Source organism: Genypterus blacodes, unplaced genomic scaffold (genome assembly GCF_046128005.1).
Source record: "Genypterus blacodes isolate CSIRO-AG114 ecotype Tasmania unplaced genomic scaffold, CSIRO-AGI_Gbla_v1 ptg000039l_1, whole genome shotgun sequence".
NCBI classification, from domain to species: Eukaryota; Metazoa; Chordata; class Actinopteri; order Ophidiiformes; family Ophidiidae; genus Genypterus; species Genypterus blacodes.
In genome coordinates, this window is record NW_027466852.1 from 3,895,897 (window position 1) to 3,914,900 (window position 19,004).

Here is a 19,004-nt window from a genome sequence, read left to right on the forward strand (position 1 = left end):
TAGACGAGGTCTGCATGGAGCAGTGTCGGTCTGTATCTGATTGTCGCCCACGCACAAGTTACATAATGAAGTGTTTTCAAGTAGTTTTCATGTACACTGCCAGCTCCGTTAATGCACTAAAGTTTACTTATGATTACTTAACTTAAGTTTTCAAACTGCTGCGGAGGCTGCAGACTTTTAACATTTAAATATAAAGAGTGGTTAATGTATTGAGAAAGAAGATAGAAGTTATTCATAAGACATATTTATGCTTGCTTTTCTGCGTGTGTGTGTACACATGAAGTGTCACTGTGTTCATCCTGTGATGGCTTAAACATGTGAAGGGGGCATATTTGTATTAGTTTGCTTAGTTTACATTGTCATTTCATGTATCCCTTGCAGTGATTTGAGAAGAGGGTGTGAAATGAACTTCTGCAGTCCCTGTCTCATGTTTTATCGTTACAGGTATGATCACCATAGAAAGAAAAGCCCACCATATGATCATTTCAATTATTAGATTTTGTTTGCACTGTATGTAAATGTTTAGTTATATCCACTGTACTTACATAGTCTCTGTCTCATGTTTTATCATTATAGTAAAGGAAAAGAAAATGATACTGCAGCTTTATAGAAGTCCTTTTCTTGAATGTGCAGAAAATCTTCCCCAGCTGATATGACGTCATTATCTGAGGATAACTGGGTGAGTGGTTCTCAATCCTTCTTACACCTACATGTTAAGTCAGTCAAGACCTGAGAGGCACTATCAGGTAAATACACCTGATAGCCTCTCCGATTCTGTTATAGAGAAGGGGCTAATCAGGTGAATTGGGTTATTACAGTAATAAGAGCAAACCAGTTTATAATTGCTGTATGGTGCTGTAAGTTTTTACAACTCATAGAGCCCTGGTTAAATCTCGTAAAAATCTCGTAATTGTTACGAGTTAAATGCACAAAGAAACATTTATTTAATGTAATTACCTAATTCTCACAAAAATAGTACAACCTAATTAATACAATTAGCATATTCTCAAATGAACATATTGTAGTATACAGTAAAATAGTCCTTCTTTGTTGAAACACATGAGAAAGCCCCTTTTCTTCTGAATCTGAATAAATTCATGTATTTTTCAATGACAAAGCAGAACCCAATGTTATGAGATTAATAATAAATATTGCATCTCCAGTTAAATTGAGTGGGTGTGTTTCGCAGTGCTGACCCTCTCACCATTCATACCACAAGATATTTATCACAATCAACCTGTCAATTAGCTCTCGAATGCATTGGACTGTGACAGGCACTTACTGTAAAAATGAGTATAAATTGATAAGAAAACAGTGCATGATGGTCTTATGAAAACTAATGGTGTGTGTGGCTGAAAAAAAGGCAGCGTCAAACCCACTTCCAACATTTTCTGGATACTGCTTTGTCCTCATCTCACTTACCAGCCCTTGTCTCCTATAAATCGTGCTTATATCCGAGTATAATACATTTTTTATTGCATTTCTTATAAAAATGAATAGATCAAAGATAATGTTTACCTGCAATATATCAGCGTTAGTTCATGTTCTAAATAAAAGCATTTGAGAACATAAACTTCTTGGTCATACGTATGCCTACATGAAATTTTTAACTCATTTAGGGGAGGAAGAGGGTGCAGTTTAGAGAAATTTGTACGCAGCAGCTCTCACTAATACATTGGGGGATCATGAGCTTCTAGGTTTGTGGCGATAGGGAACCGAGGCTCTTTCCTGTTTCAGCATGACAACCTAACCTCCATCACAAAATGCTTTTCTGCATTTAGTGCTGAAGATCTTGATTTGTCTTTGCAAAACACTGAACTAACATATTTGGAATAATCTAGCATGTCTGGATACACTATGTAATTTAGAAAAATTGCTGAATGTGCAGAAATTCTCCACACATCCTAAGAGGATTATTTCTGCTCTCCAAAAATACCACCACTTGTTTCATGTTCTTGTGTGGCAGGAGTTGTGGAGGCACGACTGGGGTGCAAGAGGTTCGAAGGTGAGGTCATTCACATTTTCTCCACAGTTCTACCCATTACACAATCTCACAGATTGCTGTTTGTCCATTTTGTGGAAAACACAATGCGTTCCAATATGAATATATTGGCAGAAGGTTTTTGTAGAACATATCTGCCAACGTGTAATATAAACGCCTTCTTAGCTGCACCCACCAAATACGAGGCTGCGAGCCATCGTTCGGCCAGTGGTACGGCTGGCCAAGAATGGAGCAGGCTTTTTGAGAGGGTGGCTTTAAGGAAACATTAGCAAGAATAGCCTGTTTTCCACTTTGTGTGTAAATAAAAATTGGGCTTATCCATCATAGTCTAGATGAAAACCCACAGTTGTCCTGACCCTGACCTCTACACAGTACAACTTTTTCAGCAATGTTGTATGGGAAGTTGCTGTCATAACTTCCCTTTACATGTGAGCCTTTCTCTTTTACGTTCATTTTTTTTCTCCCACATTCTTTTGACATAACAGTATCAGTAAATATTTGAGGCTAAGAGCAGCTGATAGTGTAAAGGAGTTACCAATCGCTGTAGAGCATTGTACTGCTGCTGCTGATATAATTCTGTTACAGGAAAAAGTCAAATTAACTAGAAATGTAAATAAGAATGTATTTCATTATTATATGGCCGTCATTTGTAGGAGGCAGACAGAATTCTCGCTTCCTTAAGGTGAGCCCTTTACAGTACATTATTGGTGAAGTCATTCTTCTGTCCCTTTTTCTCTCTTGTCTCTGTGTGTTTGTCACCAGCTGTGTGCTCTCACTCCTGTAGAGCTCACTAGACTGATGACTGTCAGTCTGTCATTGATGGCAGGTGTCACAAAACACTGATGTAATGGCTTTGGAAGCCCTTTGGTAACACACATCTCAAAGTTGTAAATCTCTGCTGCAATAACGTAGCATTGTATCATAGCATATGCTCAAACTCAAGCTCAAGCTCCAGGCATTTCTAATAATAAACATAAAGGAAGACGAATCACCATAAGTGAATCACCATAAATCTGCTTTCCGAGGACACACAGAAGGAGAGTCGATACTCATGGTGCTTGTGAACCTTTTAGTTTCTAGTGTTCTTTTCCGATCGTCTTTCTTCACGATTTCCAAATGGATTTGTGTCTTGTCCCTGGCTGCCAAAGTATTGATCCTCTGTGATCACAATGTACAGACAGCCAGGTTAGATGTTGGTTAGACCTTCAGAGAAATCTTTTATGTTCATGAAAAGTGAAGCTGGCAGTCGGGAATGTCTCGCAGAGTTGATTCACACATTTACTCAAGTACCAAACTCTAGTTAAATCATCCTGTACTTGAGTATTTCTATGTTCCACTATTTCTTTGCTCAGTGGAAATATTGTTCCTTTTACTCCACATTTGAAAGCTGTGGGAACTAAGCACCTAGAAATTAAATTCAAGAGTACATAATTTCATAAAAGTCAGGCAAGCTTGGAACAGAACTGAATCCCAACCACTTAAGCTCGAGCAGAACCCATTACCAGCTTTTCAACTTTTGTTTATATGCCTAACAGAGGTCGGTGCGTCAGTACGGGATGTGAGTAAGTCAGACATTCATAACTCAGGACTTCTTGCATACAGAATATGTTAACAGGTATTATTTTCAAGACCAAAATCAATCATTCAGTATTTAGTGGGTTGTTAATTTTTTTTTCTTGCCAAATTTTTCCGATGATGTATGATTTATTATTTGTGTTGCTGTATTGATAGATGCAGTGTAATTGATGGAATGTTGTGTTGACAATTGTTTGCCACTCACGTCATGATGAGAGTCTCCTCTCCAGGCTCTCCGAGAACTCCGTCTACAAACAGAGGTGAGTTGGTGAAGCTGTATTTGTTCCACTGTTGTCCCTCATCGAAGCTCAACCTGGGAACAACAACAAAACACCCATTGCTCAAGGGACCAGCACTAATGTTTCAAATGTGTGCACAAGCTAATGACCCTGAGTGTTGTCCAACAACCTCCTTCCATATTCTGTGCAGGGATAGGCAGAATGCTAAGTGAACACTCATTCAGATTTTAACTTGCATTTAAACACAAAGGTGAAATTGAATGACTTATCTCATCCCAGTTCTTAGACATACTAATTTGACTTTGTTTGACTAACTTTAGACGTGGAGCTTCCGCCAAGGGAATTAGCCACGCTGTGACAAATGGGATCTCTGATGTAATGACTCACCACAGGTGTCGGATGGGAAGCGGAGTGTGTCTTATTGCGACTAAAGCTCCTCCTTGGTCGAGGTACAGCACAGCATACTCCTCATCAAATATCTACAAAGAAATAAGACGTCTGAGTTTTTTGTGTGTATACATGAGGGATAAGTACCCTCACACATTTCCTTAGGTGTTGTGTTCAAGGGTAAATTTACTGGTACTGAAAGTTATCGATACTTTGAGTATTTCCATTTCCTTCATTCTACTTTCCACGTTTGGATAGAAATATGGTACATTTTACTCAACAAGGATTATTATTTATTGAAAAAGACTTACTTTACAAATGATTAAACCTGCTCTTGGGTACAAACCCTGAGTCTAAGATAAGATAAGATAATCCTTTATTCGTACCACAATGGGGAATTTCACATGGTACAGCAGCAAAGTGGATAGTGCAAAGCAATAAACGGCACTAAGATAAAATCAGAGCCTAACAAAGTAAAGAGCCTATCAAAAGTACAACAATACAACTAAGTACAAAAACAGTTTCAAATTCAATGAGTGAATGAATTACTTGATAGATTACATATTGCACATCAGGGATAAGTCTTTGCCTTGTTCTCGTAAAAATAGAAAATAGCTGAAGAATTCAATTTTGTAGCGCTTGTGGAGAATCATCATCAGAAACTCTTTCTCATTTATTTGTTCAATAAACAACTTCAGATTTAAGAATGTATATGTGTTTATCCCCTTTGTAAGAAGAGCATCCTCAATCTATTGTGCAAAACCTCAAATTTTATAACCATAAATCCTGACAGAGGGACACACACGGACACAGACTTCATGGTCAGACCTTGATGCTTCAGTTTCTGTATAATATAATGTTTTTTTATCACAATAATTACAGACAAGCCCTATAAATTGAAAACACTAGCACCAAATGAAGGACCACCCACCTATAGTGTATGCAGTGAATTAAATGACTCCTTATATCTCATGTGATTATCGCCAGTCAAAGCACTGTGTGTAGTGCTAGTGTATGAGGATTAAAAGGGTGCAATAAAAGGTTTGGGAGGTGAGAAAGGGAAATGGAGGGTGATCCTCAGTGATGCTGGAAGCTGTGTTTTAATTTTAAATACAATTCTGTACCTGGTTTGAGAGTAAAAATGAAAGATCCAGCCTGTGAACCACAACTGATATAACATTGCATCTGCTGGTGTGTATATTCAGACAAAGTGTGCAGCATCACTGACTTGACAGCCACGTGTTCACACCCATACTGCTAAACTACAGGAACACATTATTAGATAAGCAGGTTCCCTCACCTGTCTCCAAGTGTTTCCTGCATCTGAGGTGATAAACACACTGACATTGGTGGTAGTCAGCTCTGAGCCAATGGAGCCTGGGCAAGGGAGGGGGTTGACGGAGCACAAACAGTCAATGTCGGGGCAAACATGTCATACGGTGAAACTTTATTTATATACAAAATCCACATTACAAGGTAAACACAGGATGTTTTGGCCCCATACATTTAAGGACAGAAAATATTTCCATCAGCCCTTCCAAATCCCTAGTTGTATGTTCTTATTTTCATCTAATTTTGCAATGTATTATAATCCCAATTTGCTTTCATTATCAGTGAACAAGAACTCAAGGGATATAGGGGGGTACAATTTTGCAATCCAAATTTTTACCTTATAATATAAAAAATGTAAACAGAAATTGTGCTGCTGCTGAATGCCGAAGCAAAATTTTACACATTATGTCATCAAAGTAATTTCGCTAGGTTCAGCTATCTAAAACCTTGAATGAATTAAACTTGTGTATCTGGCCCAGCCAAATCAAAATGCAATTTAAACCAAATCTACATTACATACATAACTTGATTTGATAAACAGCCTGGTAAGTATCCAATTTTTACATTATTCTGATTATAGCACAACTGTATTGTTTAAGTTTTCCCAGTAGCGCTGAGTGATACAGTAATATTTTCAGATCACAATTGTGAATGTTTCATATGTTACTATATTTATGATAATTTGAGAGATTTGAGATATATTTTCTCAGAATACTGAATGTGTCACAGTTATACATGACGCAGTGACATAGTCCATCCCCAATGCTTCTCACATCATATGTAATAAGCAAATTACAATTATCGCACTCCTCGGTGAGCCAATGCCGTCTCTCTCTCCTTCTTTTCCCTCCCTCAAGGAACCTCTCTTCAAAGTGTGACTAAGTTGAGCGGCTCCTGCGGGTTTTCAAATGGGAATCCGCTTTCTTCGATGTTACGTCGATCTAAGCCCATGACATCTCTGAGGTGCAAGATGGAAGTATCAGCATGCTGGCACTACCGCCGCTGCCCACCACTCAACTCTGTCACCGGGTTGGCTCTACCACCGCTCTTCCCGCTCTATCAAGATCCACCAGCGAGCCGCCTCTGCCTCATTAATCCACTATGGTGTCACTGGTTATCCAGTAATTGAATAGACAGGCAGCGTTCACTCTACTCTGTGTCGCTGCAATAACCACTGTTATGGCAACATCCACTCAGGTGAAGCAAAACTTGTTCCAATGTACGTATGCTCTGTTTCACAAAAACAAAACCTGTTTCCTTCATAGCATATCTTTAACATCCCTCTGTTACACCAACAGTTACATTGTGAGTTCTCCTCACACCCAGGAGGACACTGATGTGTTACTGACAATACCAGTCCACACAGGAGCAAACATCACTGAGGTGTGAATTCACCTCTGAGAGGATTGGTAGTCAAGATGATATTTCACCATTTCTCTGTTTCTCTTTTCACAGAGTCAACGAGTTTTTACCAATTTCTTCTGCTCTTGTGGGATAACAGTGCTGTGTAGCCTAAGCATGATGATTACAGCTTTCCAGGACTGTGCCTGGATTTCTGTTTCATGATTTGTTCTTGTTCAAATGTAAGATGACACATGCATGTTGCCATATGCCTGTGGGAGTTGTACAAGTGGGCTAAACAGGGACAAACATTCGAAAAGGACAGAAAGAGCAACGAACTTCAAATAGCCAACTGCAATTGTATTTGACACTAAGTTGAGAGCTCTACTTGCACACTGATTACATCGCTGGGCTATAATGGCAAGTGCCAAGAGCTTCAGCTCACTGAAAGAGGACAAGTGATCTATTGTGTATTTTCGTGTGAGTGATTTATGTTGGTCTTTGTCTCTTTGAGTGAGCATAATTCCTCCATGGACAGAAAAAAACCCTAAGAAAGTACTCGAGTCCAGCCATTTTCATTTACAACTGTCATTTACTGCCAATTGTAAATGCCAATGCCAATAAACAGCCCCAGAAAACCAAACGGTTCCTTGCATGTGTGCATCATTTATTGTGATGGATAAAGATTAAGCAATGTATAATATGGAATTTAAATGAATATCAACAAAAGCCATTGTGGGGATGGCAGTGTGAAAATCAAAACTGGAAGAAGCAATTTTGTGCTGTAGAGGCTATGTAAAACAAAACAAGAGCTGTCATTTATTCTTAAATGTAGTCCTCATTTGGGCATAAGCCCAGATACACAAATCAAGATAATGTCTAGAAAAAAATGCACATTGCTTCTCATTATACAAAGACCACAAATTGCCTTCAGCTGACTGAAGGAGAATGTTAAGCTGAAGATGTGTTATGTAAACTTGATGTATTCCCATTACTTTCCTTTTGGCAATCCAAGGGACAATATAATTGAGAATTCCCATGCATAACTAGTCCACTCTGGTTCAAGATTAGTAATAACATCAATATATGATTTTGCAACTGGTTCATAACTAGTTTGGATCATGTTCACACCATAATCAATCTGCTAAAAAGTCTGTTGATGTCAAGAGGAGACCACTTGAAATGTAAAAATGAATGTGCTGTGTTTAGACCTCCCCGATCAAATTCTTGTTCATTAATTCCACTTTTAATTTCAGAATACATAATAAAAAGTTCCAGTTCTGAGTTTAAGAAAAGGAGAAAAGAAAAAAAATGTTCTAAAGAGATTCCTTCTCACTCACCTGATGCGACAATGATCCCTGGTGCAGATTCCCTGCTGGCAATGTTTCCAGATGTGTAGGGATTTGCAGACACATGGAGATGAAGATGTAATGAACAGTACGGCTGCAGAGACAAATATCAGAACCTAAATGATCATGAGGATCTAAAGCACTCAACTCTATTTCATACACTTTCAAAAGAGGATTCTGAACAAAATACTTGCTATGATTTGGATGTGCAACCCTCCCAGTCACAAGTTTGATCATAAACAGTATTTCCCCATTGGCTGCTCTCAACATTCATTTTGATTGGTTAACCTTTACAGACACAATTCTCATTAGGACCCAGCAAAATGCCAGCGGTGCAGGCCATGTTGTGACGGGCTGTTTAGGGGTTTATTAAAACTCTGACATTTCCAGACAAATTACTGTATAATATGAGAAGAAGGTGTGCTGTGTGACAGAATCGCTAATTAGTTTATCAAAGAAGCATGATTATTTCTGTAAATAAACTCCTGTTAAAGAGGATATTAGCAAGATAGGATGATAATGTGCCTTGGCATGAAAGTATTAAAATATGCAGCATCGACAAACAATAAAATCTACATATTACTGTGGTCAAAAATAAAAATAATAGTAGAAGGAGCCACAACCCTAAAGTGCCAAAAAGTGAATTGATTTAGACAAGTGGACAAAAAAAAAATTCTCACAGGAATGATCTTGTTCCATACTGTGGAAACCTCCTATATATCCATCCAAACACATTTAGAATAAAATATGTGGCAAGTTGATGTAATATGGGATATTTACACAAAGTCATCACATAGGAGCAATACATCTTTTAGGACCAAGATAATTCTAAAATATAACTCATCATGAAATTGATATACAGTCTTTTCATGGGGCAGGGTTCCACAGAGTGAAAGCTACAGTCTGGCAAACACTTAACTACAGAGGCTTGCTGGGAAAAGGCAGATAAAAAGCAACCTCTGGCTTTCAGCCTGACACTTCTTTCTGTCTCTTTCTTAAATGGGAGGTCAGCCTATTGGACTGAATCAAAATGGCTGACCTTTTAGCTCGGCAGGCTCAGAGCGCTCTGCTCTGACAGGCACTGCTCTTTCTGAGCTTGGCCCTCATTGCTGCCAGGATCAGACAGCTACTATCAAGGCCTCTCTTTGATGGAAGTACACAGATAAAAAGGAACATGGACACAGTACACTGATACTCACTAGTGCACAGTGAAAGCTGTTGCCTCGCAGGTCTTTGCTCGGAGCCTGCAGTAACCTCCAGTCTCTCCCTCTGTTGTATGTGATATATGTCTTCACATGGTTATCCATTTTTTTGTTGGCAAGAAACATCCCTTTTATTCCTGCAACCTGAAGAATGAGAGGGAAACAGACTCAAAACAGATACAGATGTTGCATGTCCAATTTAATGTCTATTGTACTTCAATAGAAACGTTCTACACAACTACTTGTATCTGACCGCAGCTAATGTTACTTTGTAAATGAAGATTTTGCATTCTAAAGCATTCTTTCTTTCTTTACTTTATTTTGTTTCCTCCTCCCCACCTTATTCTTCACCTCCCAATTATTTTGATTCCTTCTGTTATTCTTTTGGTCCTTTCAATCTTTCATTGTTTTTTTGTTTTTTTGACATACTATATTCATTATCATCCCCTACCTTCACTACTTTATCTATTTCCTTCCTTCCTTTCATTTTCCTTTGTTTAATTTGTAAGGGGTCCATGCACCAGTGGTGCTGGGACCCTATTGTTTACGCTCAGTTTATTATCATTATTGCAGATTCAAGCAATGGTGGTGCTGGAAGCTTATTATTTTTGCATTGGTTTTGATAATTGTTGTTATTTTGCTTCTGCTAAAAATGCATTCAAAGTGGTTCTGTACCCTAAAAAGTGTAGCACAGAGGATGGAAGAGGGTTAGCCTAGAGTTCACGACGTACCTTTAAAAAAAAAAAAAGAGCTTTCAAAAATATATGCATCTAAGTTATGACATAATTTGTGTTTTTGTAGTTGACGCTAAAAATACTCCAGTTGAGCTATGCAGGAGAACCAACGTTATAACTACATAACTAGGATCAAGGTTTCATTTTCCCCTAAAGACTTGACTTCAGGGTCTATTCAACATCATTCACTAAGTAAGGCAACTGGTGAATAGGACACACCCCGCTGCTCGTCTTCCCCCTTCCTGTCCCCTCAGACTTTGTAAATTTTCCCAGATTCCTGCATAATATGCTTCGCTCACTCACATGTTTAGTCCAAGTTTAAAATAGGATTTTAACAAATGTATGTGAAACCTACAAAAGAGCAACCAATGCCATATTATATCTTCCTATGTAGATACATTAGTTTGTGTAACAATTAATTGTTTAAAGAATTTTATCCAATAAAAGTCAACTATTAGACTTTTAACTCTTTTTACACTGAGGATAGTCCTGTTAGTAAATGTAGCTTTTATTAGGCTTTTATTTAACATGTCTGTATTCATGTTCATAAATTTCCTTCATTTGATTGCGTTAAAACATTTCAAAATTTCAACATTTCACTATTTACTTAGTTACAGAGAGTTAATTTTCTTTTGATATGAGATTGATTTAACTGAATTTTCTAAATTAAATAGAACTGGGTTTGGTTACTTTCCTCCCAATTTAATCAGATAAGAGGTGGTGCCACAATGAGTGCAAATGGAGAAGTATTGCTTTATTTCTTCTACAACTACTTTAATCTTATAAAATGTGACAAATACAATATCGCAACTGCGATGCTAATGTATGTTAGCCTGTCTTTGGTGTATTCTATTGTATGTTATGTTTAACACAATTGCTTGCTACATGTCCTTGCAGTGTTGTTGCTAACAGCATTTAGGGTCACTATTAATTAGTTATCTTGGTTTTATCCACAAAACGATCTTGTTTCCCTGCTGTTTCAAACTCAACTGAGGGTGAGCAAAGACAGTTCTATGTTGTTTATCAGTCAAGCTTTCGAAAAGGTTACATGGCATGTAGAAAATGACATGAGGAGAGTGAAACTTTCCTTCAGCGTAAATTGGGGTATACTGTTTCATTTTAATTCTGTGTAAGTTACAGCTACAAATGTTAAAAGAAGGACTTTCAGGACTTTCTGCGATAGTCCTGAAAGAGTGTGTGTCCTATACTGACTACCGACTGAATCTGTGTTTAACTCTTGATCGTAAGCTAGTTTCAGTGGTTGGCAGCCCATAGTGTGTAGCTAAATATGCACACAATGGCATTTCAAGTTCTGGTTCAGCATTACTTGGATGAAGACACTAAATTAAGACCTGTTAACATTTCGGAAAAAGGTCGTTTACGTGTTAAAGAAGAGAAGAAGAGGCCATCTGTTCATTTAATTGACCAAAACTGAACACTGTCCTGAAATCACATCTTGCCTACCTGACGTCAACAAGCTCAATATTCGTCCTAAAGATATATTTTATTAGGTGCATCTTGTGACCTAATATCTGCAGTTTTTCCATCAACCAAAGAAATAATCTCACCCTGCCAAAAAATCCATATCCTTGGCACAACCCCCCCTATTGCTTTTGTGGATGTCAGCACTTTGAATCTGCTTGGTACTCACAAAGCGTTTGCTGAAATCTGTAGTCGTATAGCAGCAGGGTTTCTTTTAAAAACAACACATTTATTACATTTCATCATGTCTGCCTCCTGGCTCAAAAATATTGATCAGTGTTCCTAATAAACTGGATGGCTGGGCACTCATCGCGGGTGCTTTTATTGTATTTTTTTTCTTTCTTGAAAGCAAATAAGTTTCCACAAAAAGAATCTGCAGACTTAGAGAATAGACAGAATGCAGAATTTATTGTATCTTGAATAAAGATGTGTAATTGTATATTTTGGACATGCAGTAAAAAGTACTCAATTTAAGTTTTGGTCAATATTGTCAATTTTGCTTGTGTATTATTGTTGACCGTCATGTCTACGCCATCAAAACTTGCACATCAGGCGTTCAGGCCTCACTTCATCAGGCCTAACTTCATGCATAAGTCCATATATAGTCTCTTTAATATAAAGAGTGGGTTTGGTGTGAAATAAACATGTCCTAACCACAGTCCTCACAATCTACAGAAGGATTTAGTTAAAGGTCTGACACTTTTAAATGAGACTCCAAGGGCATCATGGGCTATAATAACTATTGGGTCTTTTTTGAGCATTTATTGAAAGAAACCACATTTGAGTTGCTGTCTGTGTGGAGTGACTGTCATGTGAAGCCAAGTAAGTTTAAGACCCTTTATCTTACAAAACATTATTGCCATTCACTTTTCAGAGTTTGGTTCCAGTCAGTTTGTTGTTTGAATAAATCACGATAAGCAAATGTGGAAGACTTCTCCAGATTTATTTTAGCTTTTTGTTTGTTCCATTAATTTCAACATTCATTTGTTTCTTGGAATTCTTTTTTCACTGTTTGTGGTAGAATTTTTCTTATTTTCCATTGAATCTATTTTAATTATGTATTCCATTCCATTAGATAAAAAGAAAAAAAGGACTCTAAAATGTCTCTAGACTCCACAGGTTTAGGGTTAGTTTACAAATCCCCCCGATTTTTGGTCATGATAAGGTAGCTAAGACAAAGGTTCATCGAAGTTAAGTGAACTGAATACGAATCTATACACCACCAGTGCATTGTGTTTAATATAAGTGACCCAGACAAAATTTTAGAAGAAGAATAGCCAAATCTTAACTGCAGTCACCACACTAACATATTTACAAATACGGTGACAACCTTATTAACTGCTAATTTTCTTGGTTAAATTGTCACAAACATGGCTCATTAAGCTTAACACTCTGCTCTGCTCTTTACGTCTCCACTTTCTTCTCTCTCTCTCTCTCGTTCGCTTCTCTCCCGTCACACCCCTTTTCTGCCTTTTCATATCCAAGCCAATTACAACAGGTGACTACATCGGAATATCTTTACTGGCCAATAAAACAACCCAAATAAATAAGTTATTGATACATTCCATATCATATAGCACCACCTACTGCTACACTGGTACAACAATGTCAAGTAATTACATCTTTTAGTTAGTCTTTGTCTTTTTTTGAAAAGTGCACAATCAATCACATCCACTTTCAGTAATCATCTTATCTCATATTGTTTACCTTTACAAAGAGGTAGATTTATATAATGCCCAATGATGTCATTGGGGCTACACAAACATACAAACATAATTGTTCACATTAAAGGGGAATGAGGCCATTGTTGAACTGTTTTTCAACCCTCTGATGTTTGCAGGTATCAACTCCTCCTAATTGGAAAGGGTCAGGTCCAAGTGAAATCACAAGTCACTGAACTCAACATCGAGTCCAACTCTTTTATGATTATGTCATGTTAAATCTCAGCAAAGTCAGCACATTTTTGTTGAGTCCCCATTAGACCTAGATGTGATACATTAAGCAGCACCTATATAGGACAGCTAACCATTAGTGGAGAACATAACATGGCCACTTATATTGAATATTATTCTCATTTGATTACTACATACAATATGTAGATTTATTTTGATCTAAGAAGCTTTTCTTTACAAACAGATCAAATTAGTCAATAAATGTTTTATTTTAGATGCATAAACAATTGTGACTTGTGAGGAAATCTATGCAGCCTGTGCTAAATTGAGGCAATTCCAATTATAAATTGTGTTGTAATTGCTTTAACCAGTGAAATGACAATGCCCAGTGAATTAAAACATTATAACTGTGTACACCATGCACAACACATACATTATATTGTCAACATGAAAATACAAGATGTGCAGGTGCTCCATTTTATATAAAAACTGGATCTTGCAGACAATCACAGAGCTTTAACTAACTAAATTAAGGCAATTCCCTCACACTATGTTAGAGGGCAATTAAACACTAAAATAAATTAATTCAGATTATTACAGTGATTTCCTTTTTTAATTGAAATCAAGGCAGGCTAAGCAGCTGCATGTACAGTATGCCGCCAAAGATAAGTAAAAGTCTGTTTACCTCATAAAGGTCAACCATGACGTTGCCTTCTGGGCCCATGCTGCTCACAACATTTTCCAGGGCCAGAGTGTAGTACACTCCTGCCGTCTCTGACACATACAGGTTGTAGGTTTCATTCTGGTTCCACTCCTGCACGGCTGCAACCACACGGTTTTCATCCGTGCTGATCACATGCAAATCCTGGAGGAGAACCAACATTGAAAAAGAGACAAGATAGATATAAAATGCTCCTTTATTTGCAAATTATCAGGTTCAAGTCTTTAACCACTTCCCCAATTTGTGTTTAAATGTTTTGCCTCTGCCAAGCAAGCTATGTATTCAGTCCCATTTGTTAGTTTGTTGTAGCGAGAAAAACTACTGTTAGCAACACCATCTGGCTTTTTAAAAAGCACTTCACATGTTGGCTCATGACTCCTCATTTGTGAAGAGTAGACGTTCTTTCACACAGTTCACAGAACAACATACATGGTAACATGTATTTTTCCCCCAGTTTTTAAAATGCATCCTTGTACAGAACCTTGGGTATTCGCTCAACATTCATGGTAACCATCAGCGAGCATGATTTCCCGTTGCTATGTGTATTTTGATGCATATTGGAGGTCAGATGTCAGTTTGAAAAACCTATTTAATCTATACTATTTTAACAATGTATTGTTGCCCTTGTGGCGGTTATGTGCACTTAGATTTCATTTTCTCAAAAAGCATGTAATGTCTCAATATTAGGTTAAATTTCATATGTAAACTACTGAGCTCAGTCACATTCAGTAATCACAAACACCTTACACATTACTAAGAGTATCCTGCAATTATTAAATCACTATCAGGCTTACTAGGCAGAAATTAATGTATGCTACCAAGACCATGCTGTTTTGGTTGTGAGTTTCATCTACCCCTGACTGTGCCAATAACACCTTGAAGTGAGCCAAAAGCAACTGGGGTGCCTAGGGCTTGATTGAATAAAACATGTGTAATCGTCAATGGGGATGTGACAAGTGAGGCGATGTGCACACACAGCAGCATGGAATAACAATTGTGTAAATGCTGAGAGTTGCTTTTGGTCTCCGTTCACTCACAAACAACAAAGAGATCTTCACACATTTTGACTCGTGAAACAACAGAATTAGTGTATGTACTTTTATATCAATAACTTTCCACAGGAGTCATATTTCTCCCTATAAACAATGCATTGTGTTCCCAATGCTCCTATCAGAATCTGTACCAAAGTTGAGCCATGTAGGCCATTGGGAACCTATTTTACACAAGGTTTTACTAAAATGTAGTCTTTTTCTGAGAGTTTATGGTGAATACTTTTCAGGAAAGCTTTGTTTTAAGTGATCTTTTTACAGGGGAACTGACGTACTCCGTGGCCTACTTTGCGCAGGCCTCAGAAGGCCATGACCACCTGGCTGCCTGGGGCTGGTCAACCCGGGCTGGGTGACGCCATGTCTTCAAGAAACAAGGTCTAGTGCTGGATGAAACCGCTGTCAATCAAATCCGTGTAGGTGGTACAGAGTAATATTCACTCAAAGTGATTGATCAGTTTTTCTGTCAGTCAGCTGCATGAGGGCTGAGTGCAGGAAAAATTATGTTGAGTTTGCAAATTCTTCCATATTTTGGCACAGTTACGGCTGAGAGAATGTGGCTCCATGTGAAAGTTGAAATGCCTCGCTGGGCTGGCTACTGTTGTCCGGTGCTGATCAGCTTCTGTGGGATATGATGCTAAACGCTACCTGGCTTGTTCAGCAATGTCAAGTCAAGTCAAATCATGTCAACTTTATTTGTATGGCCCAATATCACATATATACCATACCACAATATTTCAAAGGGCTTTACAGGCCCACAACATCAGGAAAATTACAGACCCCGCCCAAGGCTCTCTAGGAGGACGGCCCAATTACTAAACTAGACTGTGGTTCCAGGCCTTTTTGGAGAGGACTCTCCCTCCCTCTCTCTGTCTCTCTCTTTGTCTCAGGACTGACACATTATTCAACTTCTGCTACTTTATCTTATTGCTCCCACCTGTGGTTCCTATTGCACATCTGGTCGTTGAGCAGAGGTCCTCTCTCTTTGAATTTCCTCTCCCAAGGTTTATTCCTTTTCCTTTTACATTAAGATTTTTGAAGTTGTTCATTGTTTTCCAAGAAAGCTCTGGGATGGGACAGGAACCATCTGCTGTTGTGGGCCTATAAAACCCTTTGAGACACTGTATATGATATTGTGCTATACAAATAAACTCGACTTGACTTTAATCCGAGTGCTTTATATTTTGGTATCAATACGTTCTTATTAGTATCTGTTGATGGAAATTCAGGAGTAGTGTTTTTCTTACCTTAGGTAATGTGTACTTTGGCAGTTTCATGGGTGTAAAGACATCTCTCTTGGCAGAAACATAGTAGATTGTTCTTCCAGCAGTTGACACCTTAAGATGAAGGAACAATTGGATGAAATCATCTTGGAGACATAAAAGAGATCATGCATTTGCCACTCCATAGGGGCATATTAAGCTGCACTAATAGAACCTGTCTCAGAAGGACTTCAATATCCATGTCCAATGAAATCTACAAACACTCTCTTCGTCTTGCACTGATATGATGTTTTTCACCAACCAAACTGGACAATTACCCACCTGGACAAACACATATTCATCTTGCACCACCAGAGAATTGGGGTCAATGTAGCCGGGGAATGGTTTTCCCTTATTGGTATCGGTGCAGTTCTGCAGCTTGCAGGTGACATACAGTGCCTCTGCTCCAACAAACAAACACAAACAAACACACACACAAACAAGCCATGGTATCAACACTAGTATTAGCCAATGAAGAAAGGCAGCCTTCACCAAGCCAACAGCCTCTTTTGGCTCCCAGAATTACTCGTGTCAATACAGCAGTCTCAGTGAGGGAGGGGGTGGGCACAAGGGGTAGACAGATGACCAGAGAGGCCAATTGCTTTCTCTGCCTTCAATTGGAGTTTGTTGAACGAGCCTGTCCCCGCATGTTAGCCTCTGCCAGCTACATGTCAGCTTATTCTACAAGCACATGATCAATTGTGATAGTCCCTGGCTATGTGATGGTAAGATCTGATACAAGTAATGTTAGCTCAGCTTAGTGTGTGTTGGTGTGTGTGTGTTTATATGATTGGCTTTTTTCATTGTGTAGGCCTAGACTATAGGATGCATTCCACTAAAAGCATGCTGTAGGTGTGTGGAGTGAAGGTAAAATTAACAGGGAAACAAAGTATGGTAGCATTTTTTGAGCATGTACAACATTTCATCATGTTAATCCTGAAACATCTAAGGCAATCCGGTTATGTCAAGGACGTTATACAACACTTTGAATTGCAATGCTTAATCAAAGGGGTAGTTGGTTCAGAACTAGTTTGGATCATGCCAGCAAACAACATAGTTTGATGAGATCACTTTGAGCCTCAAAAGGACCTGATATGGTTTGCAACCAAATGCTGTGTTCTTGTCTGGCCAAAACAACTTGTGCCAAGAGGGAAATTGTGTCCATTTCAGCCAAGCAATCTGTGATCTAAATGTAAATCACAAACTCACCCCATCACCTGAAAAACACAGGATTGGAAAGTTGCACTGCAAACTATCAATCTCAGTAAAGTCTGATTTTTGTCTTCCTGTTTCAACAATTTTCTCAGATGTATTTTCAACGAGAATCAGATGATAAATTGAAATACAATAATTAAAATAAACAATTTGTACATTCACTTCAAAGTTACAATGTCTCCAATTTGCATTTGTTTTCCAACTTTGTAATAGGACAGTTATATTATATACATTTGCAATGTGTTATGATTGAGGTGGGGTAAGCTCTTGAAAATATAAGCTGTACAAAGGCTCATCAAAATACAAATAAAGATAATTCATAATGAGACGAGGAAATGTAAGGTAAAGGAACTATGCTATCATAAGAAATGTATTTATTCATTGTCAATTCGGAGGATTGTTACATAGAACACAGTAAGCGTATCAGCTCAGCCAGAAGCAACAAATTGTCTCAGTGTTGGTTGTCATTCAGGACGATAATTGATATTTCTTTATACCAACGGGAGCACCGAGTACTACTGGACTCAATCTCTTGCGTTTAAAAGCATTCTTAATAGATTGTGTGTCATTGGCCTCTGGACATTACCCTTTAGAAGAACTGTCCCCACGAATCGCAGTTGCTCTCTACTTTAATACAATGCTCACAATATAGTACAAAGGCAGACGAAAATGGAGCAGTGAACTCGGACTTCAATTACTCACGTCCTTCAGAGATGCTGGTTTCCAGGTGAATTAAGCCTGGTTCTTTGTCCAAACCCATTTTCGACCTGAAAGGGAGACAAATGTGTTTGCAAGAACATTACCATTGGTCTTTTGCCTTCGGGCAGATGCCACCTACGGTAGCAAATGTATGACATGGGAGATTGCATGCGGCAATGTCAGACACATTTATAGCTACACAAAGGTAATGTCAAGCGCGGTAACTGTGTGGTAAACATCAGCATCAGCTCCAGGAATAGCCACCACTTTGTCTTCATTGGGGATAGCAGATTTAAGTGTAAAGAAAAAGACCTCAGATCGACTCTGTGATCTAAATGTTCAGAGCCCCCAAAACGTCCTTCTTCTGCCAGAAAGACGGAGGAAGATGTTTCCTGACATCATTAGCAGAGGAAAAGGCATTGATTTCCTCTGTACAGTGGGGATGCCCGCAGATGGAATAGCATATAATCATTACATCATTAAATATGTATTAAAAAGACTGGAGGATCAGAGGAGAAGCAGAGGC

General features: G+C 38.3%; 1 protein-coding gene across 1 annotated transcript in view; it reads right to left on the reverse strand.

Moving 5' to 3' along the window:
• sorcs1 (sortilin-related VPS10 domain containing receptor 1) overlaps positions 1-19,004 on the reverse strand; it is a 132,682-nt gene that overhangs the window by 18,507 nt on the left and 95,171 nt on the right. The window contains exons 6-14 of the mRNA XM_076148133.1: positions 18,482-18,546; positions 16,847-16,965; positions 16,550-16,639; positions 14,221-14,400; positions 9,425-9,571; positions 8,217-8,319; positions 5,504-5,580; positions 4,204-4,295; positions 3,783-3,890 (exon numbers count right to left, since the gene is read on the reverse strand). Of these exons, the coding sequence (XP_076004248.1) occupies positions 3,783-3,890; positions 4,204-4,295; positions 5,504-5,580; positions 8,217-8,319; positions 9,425-9,571; positions 14,221-14,400; positions 16,550-16,639; positions 16,847-16,965; positions 18,482-18,546 (981 nt within the window). The remainder of the gene's footprint in view (positions 1-3,782; positions 3,891-4,203; positions 4,296-5,503; positions 5,581-8,216; positions 8,320-9,424; positions 9,572-14,220; positions 14,401-16,549; positions 16,640-16,846; positions 16,966-18,481; positions 18,547-19,004) is intronic.